The sequence below is a fragment of the Sturnus vulgaris genome, chromosome 2 (assembly GCF_052056855.1).
Source record: "Sturnus vulgaris isolate bStuVul1 chromosome 2, bStuVul1.hap1, whole genome shotgun sequence".
NCBI lineage: Eukaryota > Metazoa > Chordata > Aves > Passeriformes > Sturnidae > Sturnus > Sturnus vulgaris.
This window is the reverse complement of record NC_142244.1, coordinates 2979479-3004901: the sequence shown is the minus strand read 5'-3', so window position 1 is coordinate 3004901 and position 25423 is coordinate 2979479. Positions and strand designations below refer to the sequence as shown.

Below are 25423 nucleotides of genomic sequence, written 5' to 3'. Positions count from 1 at the left end.
GGGTAGAACCCCCTCTCGTACCTCTTGTACCCTCGAAAGGTTCGAGCCCACAGTGTAAGGAAAAACACGGTCCACGAAGGACATGATCCCGGTGTCCCGGGGCGCTCCAGCCACAACGGATACGAGTTAAGGATTCCTGCTGCAGCACGGGCAGGCGCTGTGCCCGCGGCGGCCTGCGGGGGTCGCTGTGCGAGCCGGACGAGCGGCCGGACCGCAGTTTCGGTGCTCGCCATAGTTAAGACACCGCCAAAACTTCCCCTTCCCGCGGGAGAGACCAGGGAACCACAGGCGGAAAGGGGAAGCTAGCTTCCGACCGGGCTTAAGCCCTCCCTAGACGGACAAGAAAGGATAATGGGGACTAGAAAGAAAGCAGGAAGGCAGGGCAGGGCTGCGGGCGCCAAGCGGGAACGGACGGGAGCTCCAATCGGAGGCGACCCTCCAGAGGCTGAGCGGCTGGAAGATTCAGCTCACCCCAACCACACAGAACTCCGCTTAGGAAAAGCATCCCTTTGGATCGCCCCAACGGCACGGGAGCCCTAAAGCCGGTGTCACCGAACCAAGCGCCCACACCGCCCAGATCCCCCGGCCCTCGCCATCTCCGCCAAGCCGTAGCTCTGCCCGCCCCTGTCTCCCTTAAGCAAGATGGCGGCGGCGGCGTCTCCCGTGGTGCCGCGCGGCGGCCGCTCGCGCTCAGTGGTCGCTGCGTCACGATGGCGGCGCCGGCGGGAAATGCGAGTGAGGGCCGGGTGCGCAGCGTCTGAGGGGTCGGGCCGCCATGGACATCCCGGGCTGCATGAAGGCCCTGCTCCTGGCAGCCACGGAGTACCGCGCCGCCAAGACAGCGCACAACGCCGCGCTGCTGCAGCGCAGCCTGGAGGTGCGAACGGCGCCCGTCCCGGGGCCGCGGTGGTAGCGGGGCGTGGGGTGCTGTGGTGTCTGTTATTAGAAAGTTTTGTGTGTTTACAGAGGTGTATTTTGAGTCTATATGCACCCAGGGCAAGCAGATAGTACGTGTTACAGGGGGCTTATTTTTTTACTTATCCCCAAAATTCTGGCCTGCATGAATCATTTCACAGCTTAAAAAATAGCATGTGAATGACGAACTGGTCTTGTGTCTGGAGTCTTCCGGTTCCGTGCAACACGTATACAAACGTGTTTTCTGCTAAGGAGGTGGGCCAGTGCATTTCCCTGATCTTCAGCTTTGTGTACAAGTTATGTGATGGCCTTTGAATTCATCTCCAAGTTACCTTTTTCAAATACAGATTTATTTTAATTGCTAGAACGTTTATATGAGAGTTAGTATCTCGCTTTGCTTTCTTCTCTGTATCTCTTGTAAAGAGACACAGGGAATACACAAAACCAACGTGATATGTCTCCATTATGCAAAATATAAACCGTGTTTACCTGTATTGGTGTGAAGGTGTATCATTTTTGGCGTCTTATACAGAGTTCCCCGAGCTCAGGTTCCTTTGGGTCCTTGTCCAGGCCTTTGGAAGGCAGGCTGATTGCTTTGTGTTTGTGTTGAGCAATCTGTTGGGTTATTCTTTCAGAATAAATAAACCTGGCACTTTCCAAGCATAAAGGAATGGAAAACAGATTTTTTTTTTCCATTACTGCTTCTTTTTTGTTTTGTTTTGTTTTGTTTTGTTTTTCCCGGCAGATGTGAATAACAGTGTACCATTAGAGCGGTACTTATATTAGGACAAAATCTTTTTTTATACAACTCTGTGCTTTGACTTCTGTGTCAGTTACCTTGTTGCAGTTGAGTAAGTTGATTTGTTTTTCTCCTTTCATCTCCAGGTTATCTCTGGACTGAAGCTTACCCGGTTTTTTGCTTCAAACCAGATTCTACCAAGTGAATGTCTCAGTTGCCTTGTAGAGCTCCTGGAGGACACTAATATAAATCCTTCTCTGGCTTTGTCCGTGGTTACTTTGCTATCACAGCTAGGTAAGGTTTGCATCTGAACTTTTTATCTTTTTTCTGGGCAAGGGAAGACAAGACAGATGCTAATTTTGTGGTGTAGGTGATGGATTTCTTGGAAGAAGTAATGTGTGAAAGATTTTTCATTGTAGTGGAGTGCTTGGCTAAGCCGCTTGTTAAGATGTTAAATTGCAGTTGAGAAGGAGGTTTGAAATCACCACTATGAATGACAATGATGATGCTTGTCAGAATTTGTTTATCCACGGGGTAGGGTGAGGGATTATTCTCTTGTCCTTTTTATTTGAACCTGGAAAAAACTACCTTTTTATCAAGGGAGAAACCTGGCTAGGGCATGCAAGGATAGGGAAAAATCGTGTCACATCCATAGCTGTAATCACTTCAGTTTACCTCTCCCTCTTGAGTGTTAGCTGGCAATGTGGGCTCTGCAATAGTCTGGGCCTGTGTGCATCAAGTTATCCAACTGCAGAAGAGGTTCTACTGCCTTTTACTTGTGTCTTGAGATGCCTTTTTGGGTTTTTTTTTTTTGCCCCTCTACTTCATGGAAATGAGACTTCATTGTCCAGGGAGCTCTGTGCTCAGACCAGAACCTACATATACAGGGAAAAGTTAGGAAAAGTTATCCCTTCACTGCTTAGTTTCTCATCATATACGAATAGTTATTCAAGATTTGAGTCCTTTATGATGTTTATTTATCTTCCTTGATTCATGGAGTTTAAGCCTCTCTGAGGTTCCTTTTATGTTTTTGAAACAGGTATTATAAAATTATATTTGTTGCTGGAGTTCAGTCTGCAAAATTTTAAGAATTAAGTCCTCTTCCAAATGATCTATTGCTTTACCTGTTTTGCTACATCTCTTTGAGGATTGCCTAAGCAGTACTGGCTTCTATATATTTATTTAACTAATGCTAGGTAACCTTATCAAGTTATCAGTTTGATTCTACCTGTCCACCATAGCATGAGGCAAGAAACTGAGCTCATTGAGCTTAAGATCTAAGCCTTCGAAGTGCAGGTCTCAAGATCTCAGAACTGAAACTTGGTAGGTAGGAAGTAGACTATTCTTTCAGTGTCCAAGCATCTTAAGGAAATGTATTAGTGTAATAATTAACTGTATGTCCAGAAGTGAGGTAGAGAGGCAAGTGCATAGGAGCTGTCATTTATTTGTAGTTACCTTTAAAGCATATGTGAAGAACTGGTCAGAGACTATAGCTTCTGCTTCAGCTGGTAGCTAATACATCAGTTTCTTTTGCTATTAGATGGGGCTTTTGCTAATAATTCCTAAATTCCAGCTTCAGACACGGAGACTAGAGAAGCTCTCCAGGACACCTACAATCTGACCAGTGTGCTGGCAGGAGTGATTCATCGAAGTTCTACTAATCTGAGTGACCCAGTCTTATTACAGGTAAAGGAACTAACGCTTAATAAAATTTGGCTACTGTTGCATAAAAAACATTATACTGTATGCATATAATAATCAGAAGATTGATTTCCAGTTGAGGTATTTGTTGTTTCTCTTGACACAAGCCTGTTTCATAACACAAGCCTGGAGATCATTTTGTTTAATCAGTACTTTGACAGGTAACTGTGAAGGAGTGAAAGGAAAGCTGTGGCTTTCCTTTTCGAAGCTCACAGGTAAAGTCTGACATCTATCAGTTTGAACTCACCAATTTTAACCTGCCCTTAAACTTTTTTTTATTTTTTTCAAATATGCACAGGTTTTCCCTTAAGTTTTCAACAAGTACTTGCTGGTTGCCTATAGTCACTTGTCTTTTTTCTGTTAATTTTTAATTGACATATTTAATTTATTTCTGTTATTCTTTGATAATATTTAATTATGCTAATTCTGTTAATTTTTAACAGAAAATGTATTACTAGTAGTCCTGTGGCTCTTGTTCTGTGGAAAATAAGTCAGGCATGCAGTAAAGATCCCTTTTCTTGTGGTTTGTGTATTTCTCAAAGCGCTAGGAGTACTACACGATCTAGGGATCCAAGTGACTGGCCAGTCAATAGGAGAGATTTTGTAGTCACCAGATAGAGATCTAAATGGTGAGGCTTTGTTTTAACTGCTAACTTCTGCTGTGATTTTTATCATGTTTGAGTGTATTGGCTTCAGTTATGTGCCTGAAGAGTTCTGTATGAAGGACTTTGCTACCCTTAGATCTGTTGGCAGTCTTTAGAGCAAACCTGTTTTCCTGTAAGCATCCTTTCTGCAAGAGCTCACAAAGTGCTTTTTGGATTTTGATGAGACTTCTAGACCTTTCAATAGGACAAAGCCTATTACTGACAAAATGGAGAACTTGCTGGTGAGGCAAAGGTGGTTAATTGAATAGGCTGAAAAGGTAACTCCTCTGTAAAAATAAAATCTTAATAATCTTTTTGGGCTTTTACTAAGTACATCAGTATGGTAGGACATTACAATGTGCTTGCAGCAACTTGTATAATTGTTATGCTAATGTTAGAGTCTGAAAATTAATTCAGTTGTGATGTCTTGATATTTGTTCTTTCAGTTTCATTTTTTGTAACTTTCCTCCTGAGATGGTGTAGGACAGGCATGTGAACAGCTTTCTGTTTCCTCAGGGTATTCAGTTGCTGCAGAGACTAACCTACAACATTCCCATCTTTTGTGCTGGTGCCAACATCGATGGATTAATTTTGTTTCTAATGCATCGTGTGTAAGTGTGTACTCTGCTGCCTTTTCTTATGGGAAACAGCGAGCTGAGTTTCTAAACTTTCAGAAGGCCATTAGAGTACTGTACTAACGTGGTCTCCAGAGTGAGCTGTGCTCTGAAGTTAACAGGCTTTCCTTTGAAAACCATGTATGTACTTGTTACAGATTGTCAAATGCAGTGATTGTGGGACTTTGGGTGATGGAATATTAATTGGCCTCAGCCCACCTCCACACCTCTGGGAGCAAGGAACTAACAAAGAGAAAAGCCAGGAGGAAATTCATGCTTGTCACTAGGGGAAGACTTGTTAGATTAATAAAAATTTTATTCAAGTGCCCTTGTAAGAAATCTGTTGAATCTTAGAAATATATGTAATAAATGACCTCTGATAGCAGTGATCTCTGATACTTTGGGTTTTTTTTTTCTGATGTATTCAGTTAAAAGCTGCCCACACTGCACGAATTAAAATCCGAATTTTGATTTGTATGGTGAAATGGTGTCTCATTAAAAAACAAGCTCCCACCAAGACACAAAACAAAAGTCACCCAACCACCCAGCTCTCCCAGCCCCCACTCTAAAATTTCTTGTAATTAAATTCAGGATGCTTCAATGAACACATCTTTTGGGCTTTTCTTTTAAGTCAATCCACTGAAGATGAGTTAACAATACCGTGTTTAGGACTCCTGGCAAACCTCTGTCGTCACAACTTGTCTATTCAAAGTCAGATAAAATCTTTGGTAAGAGCTTTGCTTTTGTGTCATGATTCTCTGGCTTAAGGGTAAGAGTTAATTGACTCTAGGTAGCTTTCTTTCTGCACTGATAATCCTGACCTGCTTGTTCTGCCCAATGGGCAGTTTCTCCCATGTTGGAGAAAATAACGAATAGAATATGAAGTTGGATATTCTCTCTCCCTTGGTACATTGCTGTGTTGCTCTGGCTTGTATTATGCGTTTGGTTTTTGCAACTGTTCTCTGCAGCTGAAAGGTGAATTTAAAATTGGATTGTTCTTCTTTAGAAAAGCTAAATGTTATTAAAACCTAAAGATTGTAGGTGGATTTTTGGTAAGCAAGAAATCGCTTATCTTTTGCCTTTCAAAAGATAAATCTATCTGACTGGCTGATCTTCATGTCAGGGCGCTTGAATCCTCATATACATGTACATATCTGAACCACTTGGTTCTTGTGTCTTCATAAATCAGTGCAACCATTTTTTAATTCAGCAGGAGCAATACATCCACATAAAAGCAAGTGTTGTTGTGTTTACCTTGGAAGAGAGGCAGGGAGCAAAAAAAAAGGGAAACTATTGTCACATCTGATCATTAATCAGAGAAGGGATGGGAGTCAATTTTCAGTGATTATTTTCTTTTATAGGCTTTAGCAAAGTGACTTTCTTATCTTTCTTTAAAATAATGATGGAATTTCTTCCTTGGTTGGTTCTCTGTTGTTTTGGGGTGTTTTTTCTCATTTTTTTCTTATACAGGTTCAAAAGAGAACATTGGCGTCAATGCCAGTATTGTGCAGTAGAATAGTGAAATAGCTTTCCTAGGGAAGTGTTACAACACTTACTTATTTTTGTATTATTCATTATTTGTATGGCTTAGGTATAAATATGTCAAACCTGTAAATTTGGTGGGTTTGTAATAACTTTTTTTTCTCCTTTTTACTGTAGAATAATGTGAAGAGTTTCTATCGTACCTTAATAAGTTTCTTGGCCCATAGCAGTTTGACTATGGTTGTGTTTGCACTTTCAGTATTATCAAGCCTTACCCTAAATGAAGAAGTAGGAGAAAAAGTAAGTGAGTCTTTGAAGTTTTTTCTATTCTTAAGTTGTAGATAAAACCAATTGTCACACAGGCCAAATAAAATCCTAATTCCAGCTAGTTTTAATAAGCACAGTATGTGCCTGTACATAACTTTCTTCTTCCTTTCAGCTCTTTCATGCTCGAAATATCCATCAGACATTTCAGTTAATATTCAATATTGTTGTAAATGGAGATCCTCTAACAAGAAAATATTCTGTTGATCTACTCATGGATCTTATGAAGAACCCCAAAGTTGCAGATTATCTTACCAGGTATGGCTTAATTTCCTAAAAGTATTTTTCCTAAGCTCTAGTTCAGTTTCTTTGCTGTATGCTATTTGAATTCTAAACCAAACACTGGGGGAAAAAAATCCCAAGATGCTTTTTGAATGTTGCTAGTTGATTATAATTATAACTGCTATTTCTGAACCGAAGGAGTTACTGGGTTACTAGTTTGACACAGAAGTGTGACTCAAAACCTGTTCTTTTCATTGTCACTGAAGGAATATTGCATATCCTGTTTTATAACTTTTTGTCTGGGCAGTGTTGGTAGTAAGACAACAAGATGAGTAGCTATCCTGCCTTTTACAGTGCTATATAATCTTGAAGTGGAATAGTATGGTTCAAGTTGTAAGAAGTAATTATTTTACAGGGGGAGGGATATTAGAGTGGTTCTGTGGAGAGCTTGACTAGTAGTTCTGCAAATTCCGCTAGCACAACTTAGGTGCTGATTTTGAATCTAAAGCAGTAAGAATAGCTGAAAAATCATATCTTATTTTAAGGAATTTGCTTTCATTCCTGGAATATTTTTAATTTTTGTGCTTTTTCAAATAGAAATTATCAAAATTATGTCTGTATTTGAAGTGTTGGGGCTAAGAAGGAAAATAGGGCATTTTCATTTATCACTTGATGTAAATGTGTAAACATGCTGAAATTTCAATTGTATTTATAATTTTTTTCTTCTCTTTGCATGCTGTAGATACAAGCACTTCACCTCTTGCCTTGGTCAAGTATTAGATCTTCTTCATGGAAGGGATCCTGATTCATCATCTAAGGTATTTATAATTTTTCAGTTAAAGGCTAAGAGGCTACAGTCCTAATCTAGTTTCTCTTCTGTTGTTATAAATAGGTTCCTTGTGTACAAGGGTTGTTAATGAAATACACTGACTTCAGGATTCTTAAATGACCTAGAGAATTCACCAAGTTTATATTTTCTAGTTATTCAAAAGGCTGTCAGGTTGAATATGTAGTGTTGGGGTTTTTGCCAGGTTGTGTGTCTGCTTTCAGGTAACAGATGTAAAGGCAAAAAGCCAACATAAACACCTTTTGTGCTTTGGCTAATAAGAAATTTTGGGACCTGCTAGGAATGCAGTGTATCCCACTTTGCTCTCTAAACCTTGAATTAATACTACTCAGACTTCAGCTGGTGATCAGGGAATCCTGATGCTAATTTCAAACGAGTAGGAATGTGTTCTCACCTTAGCTGAACAAAAAGATGCCACTTCTGTTTAAGCCGTGAACTGTTACATTCAACTTTGTCTCCCTACCACCTTACGTAAATGAAACATCAACTATCTGTCACTAAAGGCTAAAATATGAAATGTGAAAATGTTGGGGCTAAATATATCTGTGAAACAGATCTGGAGCTTTTCTCTATGAATGTGTTACACATCCTAGTTAATAATAGATGCTACTATTTCTCTCTGTGTGATTATTGTTGTTGTTTGTTGGGTTTATTTAGAGAGGCATGTTCACAAAGAGCTTTCCAGGGTGGTTTTCTCTTTGTGCATGCTCAGAGAATGGATGTGCATCTATTCCTGTCTCAGAATGTTTTCTCTTCAATGGCTTTCTTCATGCTGAGTGTATACACATTTGTACTTTTTACTGTAGCACTAGCCAGCAGTCCTGTCCAAAGAAAATAAAGCAATACACTGAATACTGTCACAAACTTTCACCAGTCCAATGAACTGTTTCTGCTGCTGACTTGGCTTTAAAGAAAGAAAATTATTCCTCAGAAAACTTTCAAGTGGTAAAAGGAGTTGCATAGAACTTGCATATCTCTTTAGACTTGTGTTAAGGGAGTTGCAGTTTCTGTGTAAGTTCTTGATTTAAAAGCATTTGAACTCTTCTTCACTTCACACAGATCTTAGAGCTGCTGCTTGCCTTCTGCTCTGTGCTAGAATTGCGTCACACCCTGCGGCAGGCGATACTGCAACCAGCTGGCCTGCCAGTCTCGGGAAACACCAGACTTGTGACTCGCTCAAAGAGCTTTGAACCATCTGTTGCATTGGTGCACTTGTCAAACCAACCATTGGAAGGCTCTGAAGACTGTGCAGGCCTAGCATTGCAACTGTTCAAAGAGATTTTTGAGGTACCAAGACTTGATAACTGAGTTTAAAGAGCTTCTTAGCAACTCTTATTTTTAAATTATTTTTAAACAAATATTATACTTTGACTTGAAAAATAGTGCATACAAAGAATCTCTGTAATAAAGTTCACTGTAAAGTAGTTATGTTGAAATAAACATACTTCATAAAACAACCATTATTTTAAAGACGTGTAGTATTTTAGAAATATGTCTGTGTTGTAAGTGGAACTCATGGCACTTTTTGAAGTCATGAGGTAGATAGAAAACTCAGAATTCCTTTCTAGGACTTACGAAATGAGGAAGTTCCTGCCCTTTCTGTTCCCTGTAAACTTCCTCCTCCACTGGTAGCCATCGTAAATCTGAATTACAAGAGCTGGGAAAGCAGGAAGGGGTTTAGAGTAAGCTTGGCTTCCTTGTACTGTACTTTTAAATATTGACATAAAATAAAATGTCTTTATTACAGGATGTTATTAACAATAAGAATGGCGAATCAGCTGAACACTTTATGGATCTTTTGCTGCCTGTTCTTCTTGATCATCTTCAGATGCCAGAGCAGATTGTGGATGAACTATTAGTGAAGAAAAAGTGTGAAAGAATGGTCAAGGCTATTAATGTCCTGACAAATATCCTTTTTATGTGCTTATTGGCACCTGATTTATTATTCCTCCACCATGATCTGCTCTAAGATGTTAAAAGACATGTCCACCTTGGGTCACTTTAATAGCTTCTAATGACAATAACTGTCCTGATTTTACTTAGGAGTGTCATCTTGCAAGATCTAAAGTAGCTTTCTAATTGCTGTGAAGTTATCTTGTAATACAGTTGTACAGGATAAAATGTTGTGGCTATTCAATAGAACAGAAGCACTTTGCAGATAAAAAAGGAAGATGAGTGTTTTCTCTTGAAATTGTGTGAGGAATTTGGTCAGCCGTCTTCTTGATCCATGTAGTATTGTTGCCTAGCTAAGTGCAGCTCCCAGCCATATATGATATTAATTTAGATCAGAGAAACAAGGAAAAATAATGTGGAATGATACAGTTTTACACTCCTCTTTGAGTCCTTAGTGTCCACAGTTAGTTTAGTAAGGAGCACATGACTGCAGTGTGTAGTCCTGCATCAAAGCTGAGTTCTGTGGAGAAGTCTCTGCTAGTTCACTTATAGGTAGCTGGTTCTTGTATTAGGGACTGTCTGGTTCCTGCTTTTTGTTCACTGTGTTTCTTTATGCCACCCATTTTATTGAGGTTTCCCTTCACTGTCTCTTTCCAATAAGTGTGTGTATTAACTTGTGCTTTGATGCCCTAGCTTTTGTGTCCCTTATTATTACAAAATGTTGCCTTTTGGTGGTAATACCTATGCATAGGTGTATTGAATTTATTCTTAACCCTGCCTACTGCTCTGCAGAGATGACACACTGAAAATGCGTGTCTCGAAGGTGCTGACTGCCAGCCAATGCACATGTCTGATAGAACACCAGTTTCCTTATAGTGGGATTGATACTGGTTTTGGGACAAAATTGGTGGACTCTAAAATGTGGTGAGCACACATATTTATCTAAAATCTAATTAAGCATGACTGGTGTGAGAGTTGTGATATTGTTGCAATGGAAAAATATGGCAGTTGAAGTTAGCATTTAAATGCATATAAATCAATATTGATATTGAATCAAATTTAGTATTTTTGTGGAATAAAAAGTAATCTTGCTGGTCAGTTCACTCAGATAATGTTTTTGGCATAAGCTGGAACTCCACTTATGTGAAACCTTAAAACTTGTGCAGTAGTTCAGGCTGATTTAAGTTAAAGCTTTCTGGAACTGCTCATGGCATTTGATTTGTCATTGTGTTTTTATGCAATCAGAGTTCCAAAATATCACACATCACTATGGGGGGCAGTTGTTGCACTGAAAATTAAATACATTCCTTCAGCTCAGTGTCATTATAGCTAAAAATCAGTATAGCTGTCTGTTACGTGGCCAAAACCCAGTGAAATATAATTGGACCTATAGTTAAACCCTCCTCACTTTCAATCTGGAAGTGATGGTTTTGGTCTTCCTTGTTGCCATGCTTGGCATGCTGGAGAAGCTCAGGCACACGTCCAGGGAACTCAATATGATCTCTTTGGTTCTAGCATTGTTGCCTTGCTAGATATATTTATTTTCTTTGTGAAGGTATTCATTATTTTTTTTTAATTGACTGAATTTGTCAGGGCTGATCTGACTATCTCACCTTTTTTTTTTTCACCCAATTCCTTTCCTACTTGGATGTTTTAAAGCAATCTTGCTGCTGATATTATTTTGAAAACTCTTGATCTTATGAGCAGATTGCAGCAGGATGTACCTGGTATGAAGGTCAGCTTCTACAAAATGTTACAGGTATGATTTTAAAATGTTTTATGAAATGTATCTGTGAAATAAAGTGTCACTGCACTACGGTAGTTTTAGTTATAAATGTTTTGCATGCTTATCTCTGAAGTGGTAAAGCTTCTAGGAAAATACAGTCCCTTATGCAAAATTCCTAAAGGTTGTTTCACTATTAATTCTTCCAAAATAACAGTTGTTTGCTTTTACTCCAGTCTTTTTTTTTTTTTTTGTAATGCATATGAAATTGTGTTTTAGATGCCTGGTAAGAATTATCCTTTTAAGATTGCATTATGACTGCAGTTTAAAGGTAGCAAACTAGAAGACAATTGCCACAAGAATATAATTATTTGTGGGGTTGATTGCTATTAAATATGTACATCTAATTTGGAACTTTGCATGGCCAAAACAGTTTCTGGTACCTGTTGGTCAGATGATACCGTAATAATTTACTTTACAGATAGAAAAGCAATCCAGACAGTCAAACACTGCTTGCTGTTTTGGAGATTTTTCATTCTAGAATGAGAGTTGTGTAATTTAATGGGTAACAATGAGTTTTATAGTCCATGATTAATCTTAATAACTTGAGCTTGTGACCTTTTATGTTGAGTATCAAGCACCTGAAAACTTGCAGGAATTAACTAACCTCTTTACCTGTTGTGTTGCCTTTAATGTAAAACATGATTTCAAATACTCAGAAGTATAAACTATTTTTAAAATCACTTGTCTTCCATGAACTTCAGGCTCAGAAACTTAGAAGGGCAAACTTTAAGAAGGTAACTTAAGTTTTGAATAAAACATTTATGTGCCCATGGGCCTTGATATTGTGATGTTTTGGTAGTTTGTGTTTCATGAGAGTTTTTGTTGTTGTTGTCTGCTGTTTCTTGTTTTGACCAAACTAACTTCTTTATTAGGATCAGCGCTTGATTACACCTTTGACATTTGCTTTAACATCAAACCATGGAGAGCAAGTCCAAGTGGGGCTTAAAATACTGTTTGAGGCTGCACCCTTACCAGATTTTCCTGCCATTGTGTAAGTATTTTTGTGATATTCTGGTTAGATTTGCCATTTTTATGGGCTTAGTGATGTTCATGCTTTTTGGAGTACTATTTTCAGCTCATCAGAGATAGAAGTATAGAAAAACTGTCTTGTTTCTGCTGTATGTGCAGTTAGGAGACAGCAGTGATCCTGGAGGCCAGAGGAAGCCGTTGCAATGCTGATGGGTGTTCAATTTATGTCAGATCCTAGAGAGCAGTGGAGCAATTGACTACAGTCCCTAAGTGCTCATTTGTCTGAAGTCTGTGCTTGGAGCTTTGGGTGCATCTAGTGTTCTGACTGTCAGATTTCTCTCTAATGAACTCTGTCAGATGTGTCATTCTTCAGTTCCTAAAGCTTTGCTCACTCTTTTGCAGTAGCTTCCAAGAGAGAACAAATTAGGATAAGACACAGGAAGATGGCAGTTCAGGTAGTATTTAATGTGGTTTAAACAATGGAAAAAGTATTGAGAAACTCTGTTTGATGGAGTCCTTATTTCCGTAGGTGTAATAAAATACGTAAATAAATAAAATAGAAAAAAAAATATTTTAAATTGTATCACAACATGGAGTTGAACCTGACAGATGTCAAGGCAACCAGAAAGACCATTACATCAGCAGCAAAAGCCAGACATGAAAATGTGTGCCATTCTGCTGAGTGGGGCAGGGGACCTGTTGACAAAGGGCATGGAAGAGGTTGACATACTGAGTGCCTTGCTTGGTCTTCACTGATAAGGATTCCCAAAGGCAGAGCAATGTCTCTGAGAGCAATGGGAAAACCTAGAAGAGGCAAGACATACTCTGGGTGGCACAGGGTCAGGCTGTGGAACACTGAAACTAACTGGATGTACAGAAGACCTGACAGGACATGCCCTTGAGTACTTAGGGAGTTGCCTGTTGTCATTCCAAGGCCACTCCAGAATGTCTTGGAAAATTCATGGTGATTGGGAGAGATTCCTGAAGACTAGAAGAAAACAAATGTAACTTCTGTCTTCAAGAATGGCAAAGATGATCAGTAGCACCCTGAACTGCTCTTGGATAGAGTCCTGATGACAGGGCAAAGGAGGTGATCATTCCCCTCTGCCCAGCTGTGGTGAGACCACACCTGTAGTGTCGTGTCCATGCCTGTGCTCTCTAGTGCAAGAGACTTAAGGACATCCTGGAGTGAGTCTGGGGAAGAGTTTGAGGTGTGAGCATGTATTACACAACGTGAGACTGCAGGAGCTGAGCTTGCTTACTTTTGGGAAGACTTGCAGGATTCTTATCAGTGTGTTGAAATGTCTGATAGAAAGGAACAAAAGAGACGGAGCTAGGCTTCTCAGTGGTACCCACTGACAGGATAGATGCAGGCACAAACTGAAATATAAGAAAAAACTTTTAGATTTCTTTAACTATAAGAAAATAAACCCTTTTACTGTAAGGGAACGTCACACTGGAAAATGTTGCCCAGAGAAGTTGTGGAGTCTTCATCCTTTGAGAGAGTCAAAACTGCAAGGCATAGTCCTGGACAACCTGCTAAGATCAGGAGTGTTGAACTAGGTACTCTGTAGATGGGTCCCTTTCAACCTTATTTATTCTATAATTATATGGGGTTGTGGATATAAGAAACATTTTTATAATGCCCAGTCATGAATAGTCTGGCTGAAAGAATGAAGGATCTGTACAATTAAATATGTCTGCAATTGTACAATGGGACAGCCAAATAACATGTCTGTAAATGCAAGTTGAAAATAGGCTGTGCTCACTTAGGAAGCAATTGAGATAGCACTTCAGTGAAGTGGTTGGAATAGCTTAGTAATTAAGGAATTTATCAAGAGCAAAAAATTTATAAGTGCTGCCTCTAAAATCACCTTCTTTGGTTTATCATTCTTGTTTGAAACATGTTATTGGTACCTGCCTTGAAAATACCAGCCACAAATTACATACAGACACTGGAATATAGCTGCTGAAATTACTTTATCTAAGCTTTTAAGTTCTCTATACAAATTCAAACAGATTGCACTTTTATTTACATACTTCAATTTTGGTTAAAACTTAAAAAATCAAATGTGCTGTACGCAATACAGTATTGTAAAATAGAATTGCAGACAAGGAGAAAATGAGGTTTATTGGTTGCACTCTGCCTTTTCTTGATTCAGTCTTATTTTTATGCCCAATAAAAATTCTTACTAAATACTTTTTCAATCTTCTTTGAGAAAAACAGTGGCCAAGTTAAGTTGAAACAGGTGAAATAACCTGTTTCTCAGGTTCATAAGAGACATGATCTGTTGCTCAAAAAAGCTGAGCACTATGCCTTTTCTGATGAGATTCTGTATTTGTTTCTAAAGGTTAGCCATGATACCTTTTTCCCCTTTATCTCTGGCCATTTTGAGCACACAAAACACGTCTTCGTAATGTGTGGTAATGCAAATGTGACCGTGAATTTTATTACGAAATTGTTCTCTTCAATCCTTGCAATGCTATTTGTAGCAGGTTGTGTTAATAGCCTCATGTTTATACAGGCTGGGTGAAAGCATTGCAGCAAATAATGCCTACAGACAACAAGAAACACAGCACACAGCAAAGAGAATCCAAATGCAGTCACCTGTGACCAACACTACTTCAGTGAGGTCTTCTTCATCCTATCCTCCAAGTAATGAATCCAAAGCTTCAAATATTGAGGAATTAATACAAAAACTTCATTCTGGACTAGAGGTTAGTAGAATTTACATACCCTTGTGAAACATTTGATACTTTTTTTTTTTTTTTTACTGGGAGGAATGGAAATTAAAATCCAAATGTCAGACTACCGTGTCTGACAAACAGTTAAGTTTGGGTTAGATTCCTGTCTGGAACATATTCTTTTTACTGAGCTCCTGAGCAGAATTCAGAGATGCTATGTTGAGCTACACCTGAAGGTAGGGCTCCTTACTGAGAGCCCTCTCCAGTGGGTTTGCCCACAGTTTTCTTAGCTGTCAGATGTGGAAGCAGGAGCCAGGTACAGTCCAGCTGCTTAGACTTGCTGGGACACATTCAAGGAACCTCCTTCCTCTGCTTCCTAAGGAATTAGTATGGAATAAAATAGAGATGCTGGGCTGCTTTTGAAAAGTGTGGTGCAACTCTTGTGTGCCTAAACACACATACTGACATTCTCATTTTGTTGGCTGTAGCTGGCTCAAGCATTTGCAGTTCAGCTTTTGTGGCCTTCTTGGACAGGTGCTGTTGTTATTTCAGAAGGCAGCTTTTTCCTTCCTCTCCAGCAACTTGCATTGTGAATGAGAGACCCAACCAGGCACCACGTACAGTGTGCTGCTTTTGTGGGCCATCCTGGCAGATACTGAATATCTCTCCTCTGTCCCTTTTCTGTTCAAAGCAAGTTAGCTGCTTTATAGCTGTTTTAGACTGAGAGATGGATTATTGATTCTGTTTTCTTTTGGCTTAAAAGAACAGTATATAAATTGGGAAAAGGTATAGAAAGTTTCTTGATAACAGCTTGATATCTATATTAGTGGTATTGCCTCCAGCCTTTGCTTTGCAACTACTATCTCTTTGTTGTGACTGATAAAAGTGAAACTCGGATAGCTACCAGTTCCAGTCAGATGCCAGAATAACAGTGAAAAAGGTCAGGTGAGTCTTCCTTACTTTTTACTCTGCCACTGTATGCTCCCATTGATCATCCTTTTCAGGACCGCATGGCACAGTCTGTGGGTGCATTGCTGTGTTTATTTTAATGTAAATCAAAGCAACCACAGGTGCCTACACAGCACTATTGCAGCAGCTTCCAGTAATGTGACAGAGTAAAAAGTAAAAAACCTGCTTCGATTTTTCTTTTTTAGGGGAAAAAGTTGTTGATGAATTTTTGAGTGATTCTTTTCTTAGACCTTCTAATTAGTAATTCAAAATCAATATACACATTCACTTAAAATAACCAGTACTTGAATTATGTCTGTATATTGTATGAAGCTCAAATGCTTGTAAAAACATAATTGAGAAAATATCTTTCATAGTATCACTATTCAGAGTGGATGAAGGGAATTTCATTCTTAGAGCTTCTCCTAGAATCATTTCTATGTCCTTTAGAGAGTTTAAGTTTGCAAGTAGGAAAATAAACTACATGTTTCATACTTTAGAGACAGAAAAATGAGCTGAGAACTGGAGCTACACAGGGTCTCCTGTTAATTTGCAAAAAGCATTCTTATGTAGTGGTTCAGGATGGTGCAGAGATGGTGGCTTTTCTGTAGGTGTTCAGTGTTTGAACAGCTGGCATAGTTTGCACTTGGTCATGCATCAGCATCTGTGAACAGCTGCTCAGACCTGGTGTTACAACAGCACTGCCTAAGAGAAAATATCGTGAAATCACTAGCATTTTCACTTAAGCATATACTTTAATAAATACTTAGGACTTGTTGTGCCACACATAGTGCATTTCCTCTTGTAAGTCACTGGGTTAACACAGTATGTTCTGTAGGTCCTCAATAGTATCCTTCCCAGTATCCTAGAGAAACTTTCCTAGGCCTTTTCTCTTAATTTGTATGTAGAGAAGGCCACAGAGAATGAAGAAGGAGTTTTAACCATATGCATTTTGTGCTGTTAATGTTAGGGCAGATTATTTTAGGTGTCTTATGACGGAGCTGCTAATTCTCCAGCAAAGATTAAACCAAGGGGAATGATTTTAGAATGGTGATTTTTCCTTTTCATAATGCTGGACTGATAGTCTTCTGCAGATGACTCCTATTAAGCGTAAAGATTCAATTGTTCACAAATTTTTGTCAAGACTCAGGTGGATATCTTTGAGTATATAGCCTCAGATACAAAAATGAGAATTCAAAAAGCCTAGTGGCAGGTGGAGTTGACAAAACCACTGATCTCTTTAGGTACACGTTACCTGTGTAAGTAAATAGAAATTTCCAGTATCAGTAATTGGAAACGTTTCCCCACAGATGAAGGAGCCCTTGGCTGATGTGAGGATATCTGACATAATGGATGTCTATGAGCAGAAGCTGTCAGCGTTAGCAGTGAGTATAACCTAATGTGCATGGGGAGACTGCAGTTGGTACTTTCAGAAAATGTTAATGAGAAATGTTCTCCCTATATGCAGTCCAAAGAAACGAGGCTGCAGGATCTTCTGGAAGTAAAGGCAGTAGCTCTGGCTCAGGCTGAGAGGTTGATGGCTCAGTACCGGTGTCAGAGAGCCCAGGCTGAGTCTGAGGTAAGTTAGGGGAGCTTCAAGGTGGGACTGAGTAATGATTGTCTGGGTAGCTTTAACTGTGATCACATGTGGAAATTATACTGCTTATATCTAAACTGTGCTTGCAAGTTAGGGCAGTCTTAATTTTCACCATGAACATCCTGTTTTCCTCTGGATTGTTCTTTGACACAGTTTTCTTTAATGTCCTTTCCCTTACAGGAATTCAACAAAACCAACCTCCTCATTATTGTTTGTTAACCATTACTGTTTATTCAGCAATATTAAAAATTAAGAAACCTACTTATTAGAATTCTCTATAGAATTTGCTGATATATAAAGAACTGTTTCCTGTTTGTGCCTTTTGATTCACTGGTCAGAGGTGAACTTTCAAATAAAGTTTGCTTTTGTGGAGTCTGTATTTGAGCTGCATGTTGAAAAGTGAGAATAATTTCTATTCTTTAAAGGTTATATTCAAGATTGTGCTACCAGTTACTAAATCCACAGTTAAAATGTATATTTTTTTACTTTATTCTTCCCTCCTATTGTCTATAAAAGGAGCTAAAGCAATTCAGTGAACTAATTAATTTGTAGTTAAAATTAGGTGAGAGAATTTATTCTCTTAATGTAGATGGTGACATTTTGGTGTTAGATCCATGGCCTCTAGCATGCCTAATACAACTTGAGAAACAGAATTCCCTTTACTGTATGTGGCTTTTTTTAATTATTATTTTTATTTTGGGGGTGTCATTCCACTCAAAGGCAAGAACTCTTGCTGCAATGCTGAAGGATGCAGAACGAAAAAATGAAGAGCTTAACGATTTGCTGAAAGCTCAACAGGTAGAATCTGAAAGAGCGCGGACTGATATTGAACAGCTCTTTCAGCACAACAGGAAGTTGCAGGCAGTTGCTGAAGAGCATGAAGTACTAAAAAAATCCTCTCTTGATCTTCTTCAGAGGTAAAACATGTAGGATCTCTAAACAAGTATTTCATGTGAAAAGTTATGACACCCTTCACTGGGATAGGCTCATTAGAAGAGCAACATTACATGCTGTGTCACTTCTTTAAATGAAAAGTTGTTTGTTTTTTTTCTTCTGTATGCTTGTCAATAAGATTAACTTAAGTCATTCAGGATCTCAAATTTGTGTTAAATTTAACATAGTTAAATTTATTAATATATTAACATTCAGCTTTCAGTGGAATGAAACTGAATTGTAGGTGCGGAAGGTCCAGTTCAGAAAATAGCACAAGCTTTGTGTAAAAAGGGAGCATTGTTCTCTAAGACACAGAACTAACAATGCTTAGTTTCTGTTAGCATGATACCATGCTTTCAGTGTCTCTCTTTGATCTTACATGCTGTCTTAATGACATGCTTGCAAGAGTTCTGGAGAAACAGCCAATATCAGTATGTGTTAATTTGCATAATGTAGGACTTAGCATGGTTGCTCAAGTCTGTACCAAATTTGACTTCAATTAGGTAGAAGTGAGGTACAGAGGAAGGAGGCACATTGTGTGTCCTGAATTATTTATAAGACTTATTTCTTTGGGATCTTACACTAAAAAGAATATGTGAGACGCATAAAGTACATAGAGATAGAAAATATTTGAAATTAGAATGTGCTTTGGAAGAATAAAGGCTTAAAAGAGCTTTGACTTCTCACATGAGCTGATCTGGTCACTAGGTGTCAGCAAGGTAAAGAAACTGATAGCATTGAGATCAAGTTTCTTGCTTGATAACGGGAACAAGCATTATTAGACAATTTTGAAAGTGTATTGCTGCCAATAAAGGAGTCATTGAGGGAGGAAAATTTATAAAACTTTTTTCCATTACTAGATCTCTTGAATAAGTGTCTAGTATGGTCATTGTGGAAGTGCCTCCATTTTTGCTTGAATTGTATGCAGTCATACACTTTATGAACATGTATTGTCTAATTCATGGAAAATAAATCAGCTTTAATCTAGTATCTTAACAGTTTTAAATTTTCCAAACTAGGAACAAAACTTTCTAATCCTTACAATGTGTTTCTAAAACAAAAGCTTACTTTCTAAAACAACCTTCATACTTCAAATACGCTGTTTCTTAAAAGCAATCAATTAACTCACATTAGGGGATAGAATTTGCCTTTTGGTAGGAAGGTAGGAAAATGTTTGCTTAGACCATGAAATCTACCTCATCAGCCTGTATTAATTACATACTGCATTGTCTTCAGTATGTTCAGTTTTTAGTATAACAAAACAAGGTGATATTAGGTCATGGACTAACTTAAAGGGTTCCTTAAAAGATGACTGACATACACAAACTGTTACAGATTAGCCCTTTGCAAATTTCTAAAGGTATTTATAATTTTGTCAATTCCTACAAGTTTTCTGCTAGAGGGAGATTGTTTCCTGATCATTAATGCTTCAGGATATTTAGGGGATCCTCTGGAGCTTGGATGGTTTGTTTGTCTGTTTTCTTCTTCCAAGTCAAGCATTGGAACAGGCTTCCTGGGGAAGTGTCTGAGTCACCATCCCTGGGGTATCTAAAAGATGTGTTGATGGGGCATTTAGGGACATGATTTAGTGGTGGACTTGGCAGTGCTGGATTAATGGTTTGACTCAATGATCTAAAGCCTCTTTTCCAACCTAAATGAGTCTATGATTCTAAGTATGTTCATTAAAAAAAAAAACAAACTCAAAAAATCTTAACACATTAACAGCCGGCTGTCATCAAAAAACCACTCAACTGAACACCCCCCCCTTCCAAAAACACCGTGAATGTTTCTTGAGTGGGATGATTGCTTAGATCATGTCAAATATTTTTATTTGGCAAACTATTAAAGTAAAAGCTGTCTTCAAAAGCAATTACATTTCATTTGTAGGTATGAAACAACTGAAAGACAATATAAAGATCTACAGATTACATGCAATTCACTAAATAAACAAGTGGAAGCAATGACGAAACTAAATGAATCACTCAAGCAGCAGAATGACAGGTAAGTTCTGTTCAGTCTTTTTAAAGCAAGTCAAACAATAGAACTAAATAGCACTTTAGTCTCAATTTTTCAGCTGTGCTTTAAGTAACATCTGAGAAGTGAAGTTAGAGGAAGCTGAAGATGCTTCAGGGTTGGTTTATATACTTATGTTAGATGAGAATCTGTAGTACTGACTTTGGTGGTTTATTTTATTTCTCCATAATTGGTTGGGGGTGGTGAGGGAATATCGACAGACTTCAGCAATTGTAGCAAGAGAAAGAGAATGACCCAATTCTTAGGTGCACTTGGGAGAGTAGGGAGGTGTTTTTTGGTTGTTGTTGAATTTTTAAATGCTTTTATCACCCAAAAATTTCTGTGTATTCTCTTTTAGTCTGCAAGTTGTCTCTTAATTGTTGTCAAATTGGGAAAAAAAAAACGAAACAACCAACCATACTAAATGATACATTTTAAAGTTGTATTAGAAATCGTGAGGGGTGGTATTCTGCCTGTGGTATAAAACATCTTTTTCAACAATACAACTAGTATTATCTATGTCTTCTTGAGGAGTGCTTGTAATTTTTCCATTTTGATGTCTTAAAATAGAGGTCTGATGTACCTTTCACCAGTGTAACTAAGGGAATATAGGGCTCTTATTTGACAAATTTTATTTAATACATAACTTTTCAGAAGATGTCTTTAAAATATGTTCATAGACAGGCCTTGTATTCAGTTGAGAAATAAAATGCTATTCTTGGTTTTACTTGCAAAGTTCACTTCACCCTTCCAGGCTCTTGCCTTGTCAGTAATCAGAGCAGTCCAAATCACTGCCTTGAGTTCTGATTCAGATGGAAAATTTTCATACTGATACATTAGTTTGCTACTGAATAAATTTGGTTACTTACATCTAATGGTGCAATATGCAGCTCAGGGTAATTGGGGAGATACTCTGATGAAAGCTGATCCTTGTTAATGCCAGTCTGGAGGAGCAGTTTATTATATAGATACTTTGGAAATGCCACAGAAATTGAGACTGTGGAAATACGTCTCTCACTCTTGCTAGAGGCTGCAGCTTAGAATCTGGTAGATAAGAAGTGGATAAACAAGTAAACAAAAGTGACAGCAGATGCCATCTAGGCAAGGCACGTGGCAAGTACGATATGCCTTAGAAATTAGGCTGGTAATGGAAAAAGCAGATTAGTTTCAGAGAGTGTAAAATGTTCATGTTAGAGCTGTACTGCTGATAGATACCAGTTCCTCTGTATTTAATGGGTGTAGAAACAGCATTATTTGTACTAGTGAGAACTGAGGCAGGCCTGTACACAAGCTGTGGCACTGTCACATGGTGTGGTCACTTCTGAGTGTTGTGTGACAATCCAGGAGATGTGCAGAATGGTATTTTTTGTGTGTAGATGTTCTTGCAGGGATAATACCTGAAAGAGGTTTTACAGATTGATTGTCTCTTCAGGAGCATTGTAAGAGCTAAAACCCCAGCATCCTTAATCACTAATGGCAGGGAATTTTTGCTTGTATTGAATGACAATTTTAGTTCTGCCAGAGTATTTTGAATTATTTGTGTCTGTGGTCAAAGGCACCAGTTTGTGGGCTTTGTGCTCCAGGTATCAGCCTTTTCAGTAGTTCCTACCATGATCAGAGAAGGGCAGTGACTGTGTCATGGTGGCAGGAAAGAAATAAGATCTATCTCTGCTCATACCATGCACATTCATAGGTTTGATGATTTGAAGCTCTTGACAGCAATTGGAAATAATACAAAAATCATTTTAGCTTCCTAGGACAGGAAAATGGTGGCATATCTCATTTTAATAATTAAAATTTATTTCTCTGCACTTTTAGGACTGCTGCACAGTTAATAGAAAGTGAAGATCACAGAAATGAATTACAGCAACAGCTACAAGAGAGAGATGGCACAATAGCAAGTAAGTCACCTACCTAAAGGTCACTGAAGCTAGAGAACTAACTCTATTAACTAGATGTTGTTATTATGGGCTCTAAATAAGCTGCTATTCCTTACTGAGCAACTTGTAAACCTTAAAAATTGGCCACAGATACATAACTTAATCGTTGAATGAAACAAATAAAAATTTTAATGTTTTTGTTTTTTAAATATGCATGAAGTTGATTTTCCAGACTTCACTGAATTTCTGCATAGCATGTCCTTTCAGGATCTTCTTGCAACATATCCATTAGGACAATTTTCTGTAGGAACTGGAAATTAGAAGAGCTTAATTTAACTCTCTCTGCAAATGACTGGAAGCAACCACTAAAATTTAGCAGTAGGTGGCACTACTCAGTAATTCAATTAGCAGCCATGTTGAGTCTAAAAAAAATTAATTAAAAAAGCCCCTTGTTTCCTAGGCCAATGCAGTATCTGTTTTCTAAGTTTGGCATCCAATCTTTTAATGTGTTTATTTTCTTAAGCCTTGCAACAGAATATAAATGTTCTGGAAGAAAAAATAAAAAATCAACAGAAAGAAAAAGCAGATATGGAACAAACTATTGATATTCTTAGAAAGGAATTAAGTGAAACACAGCAAGCAAGGGAAGAACTGAGTGTCAAGGTAAGGAATTACTTACACCTGCATTCCCGAGACTGGAGTTCTAGGTATCTGTTTAATTAATAGAGTTGGTAAATCAGTATTTTGGCGGTTAAGTCCCTAACCCTAGAGTAGCTGATGTAGTAGTGGACAAGAACAAATTCTCTCAATTTTACTTGTGTACCTCTTGAGTTTTAAGTCAGGATCAAGCTCTGTGAGGCATGGTGTGTGTGTGTATATAATATTGGGAAGGGGTAAAAACCCACCAAACCTGTGGTATAATGTTAAATAACAGAGTGTAACAAATTCCTCTTCAGTAGTTTTTACTACTGAAAATGTAGGTCAGCTTGCTTTCCCTCCCTTTCTTACATTGAATTAAGGTATCTCCAAGAAAAAGTGTCTTTGTTCAAAAGAGAGACTTTAGCTATATCAAGTTAACAGGATAATGAGGATAATGTTAACAAAAAAAAAAAAGAAAAAAAACAGCCAACGAAAACAAACAAACAAACAAAAAAGAATCTAAATCCCTCAAGCTTCAGTGCAGCCTTCATGTCCTTGACTGCAGGTAAGGCTCCTTCTAAAATCACAAGGCAGAGGTTCATTTTACTTGAAAACTGATGAACAAATGCAAAATGTGCAGTCTGTGTGCAAAACACATTTACTGTATTTCCATTTCCTGGAAGCAAAAGCTTAATCTCTTCAGGCAGTATTATCCAGTATATAGCAAATTTTTTTTGTTCTCAGTAAATATATACTGGTGTTGTGTTTGAAATGAAATGTAGATGGTAGCACAATGATAATAAAGAGATTGGTGCTTTCCCATGGTATCCAACATTTTGCACTTTGGCAGTAGCTGTAACCATTCATGTGAACCAACTGTACAGCTGAGGGAGATTTCTGAAACGAGCTTGTAATTTTAAAACTGCCTTATAATTACTTGTTTAAGTTCATCACCAGGCCACTCACCTTTCACTGTATTGTGTGGTTTTTAGTTGGTAATGGACAAAACTGTAGCATTTTGTTTTTTTCTGCAGGCATCTTCTCTGGAAGTTCAAAAATCCCAGTTGGAAGAATGCTTGGCAGAAAAAGAAGCGCTTGTAAATCTGCAGAAGGAAGAACTGGACAAACACGCCAGCATGATTGCGATAATTCACAAACTAAGTGGTGGCAAGCTAAGTGCAGAAACAGTGAACCTCAGTTTGTAGGGCTGTGTTTCCTGTGCTTTGTATTCTGTTAAGTGAGCTAAATGATGGGGTGACTGCCAGCTTTGTACACAACATATGCAATTTGGTTACCTTTTTGCATAATGCAGTTATTGTTTAGAAAGGTTAGCAACAAAAAAAAGTGTTATCAGAGCTGCTAAATTAAGGGGTTTTGTTGGAGTTTTCCAAACTCAGTTGGGAAAGAAACTGTCACTGTAATGAGTTAGAAACTTCTAGTGCCAAAGTAAATTTGTAGACATGAGTTCTTTCCCTTTAAATTTCTTGGTCATGGGGAAAGGGTAAGTAAATGTTGGGAGGGGTTTTGTTGTTTGGGTTTTTTCCCTCGTTTTCTACCAGAAAGTGCTCGAGCAAACAAATTCTAGTAGGAAATGGCAAGCATGTTGATAAGTAAATTGATAAATGCCAGTTTGACTTTGTGAAATGGTGGAATGGGAGGGAAAAACATCAAGCTGCTCACCAGAGTAAGGCGGCAATAAAGTATATGTCTTCAGAAAATGGTGAATTAATCTTTAGCATTTATATGACAGAATCCAGAGTATATAGATATTGATTTTTTTCTTTTCCCACTGGAAAAAATGTACTGTTTCAATATGCTATTCTAAGCTAAGTGTAGCTGAACTCTGGGTTGCATAGCAAATAAATGCATGGACACATCAAGACACTTTGACAGCATTTCTGTGTTTTTCTGTGGCAGCGTTTTTCCAAATGGTAATGAATAGTGGCTAATGGAACTAGCAAAAAATTGATGTCTGTTTAAAATTTTGTTTAAAACGTATATCTCTTTACTGTAAATAACCTGGAGATTTTTGTACTTAATTCATGCAAAGAAATACCTTTGTAAGGGGTTTGTCTTTTAGGCATCTTGATATTAGTGGTTCTGTAATCAAAATAGTTCTGTAATGAAGTTCCCTGTGCTGTTTTCATATTCGTGTTGTGTGCCATATCCACTGTGCTATTGGACTTTTCTTCCTTTTCCCCACAGGCTTTCTCATTTAGTGCAGGGAGTAGCTGGCACCAGCACAAAAAATAGCTCTGCAATAGTCGATTTTTAATTATCTGCATCATGTCAGCTTGCCAATTGCATGTTCTACAAGCAGAGACTTTTGTGCTGTCTTAGTTCTGAGCACCCTCACGTCTCAACATCGGGCACTCCAGTACTTCTTATCTGAAAGTAGCTGCCTTTAACTCTATGTAATCTGGAGAAAGTTTTCCATTTAGCATGTGGTTCTGTATGGCTTTGTATGTGATTTCATTCATGCCTAAAAATACCTTTAAATGTGTATTTATTTTTTTTGTATTATGTATTTTCTGCGCTATTTTACTTTTGGTGTACTTATTGGGAATAATGACACAATAAAGGGTTTGGAGT

General features: G+C 38.2%; 1 protein-coding gene across 1 annotated transcript; it reads left to right on the top strand.

Annotated features, from left to right (window-relative positions):
- The first annotated feature begins 740 nt into the window (after window positions 1–740).
- Window positions 741–25423, top strand: CIP2A (cellular inhibitor of PP2A). The gene is made up of 21 exons (XM_014892239.2): window positions 741–877; window positions 1801–1948; window positions 3228–3340; window positions 4516–4610; window positions 5245–5341; window positions 6273–6395; window positions 6535–6677; window positions 7384–7459; window positions 8548–8775; window positions 9236–9395; window positions 10164–10305; window positions 11041–11140; window positions 12040–12158; window positions 14662–14854; window positions 17080–17154; window positions 17238–17348; window positions 18087–18283; window positions 20187–20300; window positions 22131–22213; window positions 22716–22855; window positions 23866–25423. The coding sequence occupies exons 1-21, from the start codon at window positions 776–778 to the stop codon at window positions 24034–24036; spliced, it is 2730 nt and encodes a 909-aa protein (XP_014747725.2). The 5' UTR covers window positions 741–775; the 3' UTR covers window positions 24037–25423.

Coding starts and splice junctions, on each gene's coding strand:
- CIP2A (XM_014892239.2), top strand. CDS start 776: ATGGACATCCCGGGCTGCATGAAGGCCCTGCTCCTGGCAGCCACGGAG. Junction 6,396..6,534: donor ATGAAGAAGTAGGAGAAAAA/GTAAGTGAGTCT, acceptor TCTTCCTTTCAG/CTCTTTCATGCTCGAAATAT. Junction 14,855..17,079: donor AACTTCATTCTGGACTAGAG/GTTAGTAGAATT, acceptor GTTTCCCCACAG/ATGAAGGAGCCCTTGGCTGA.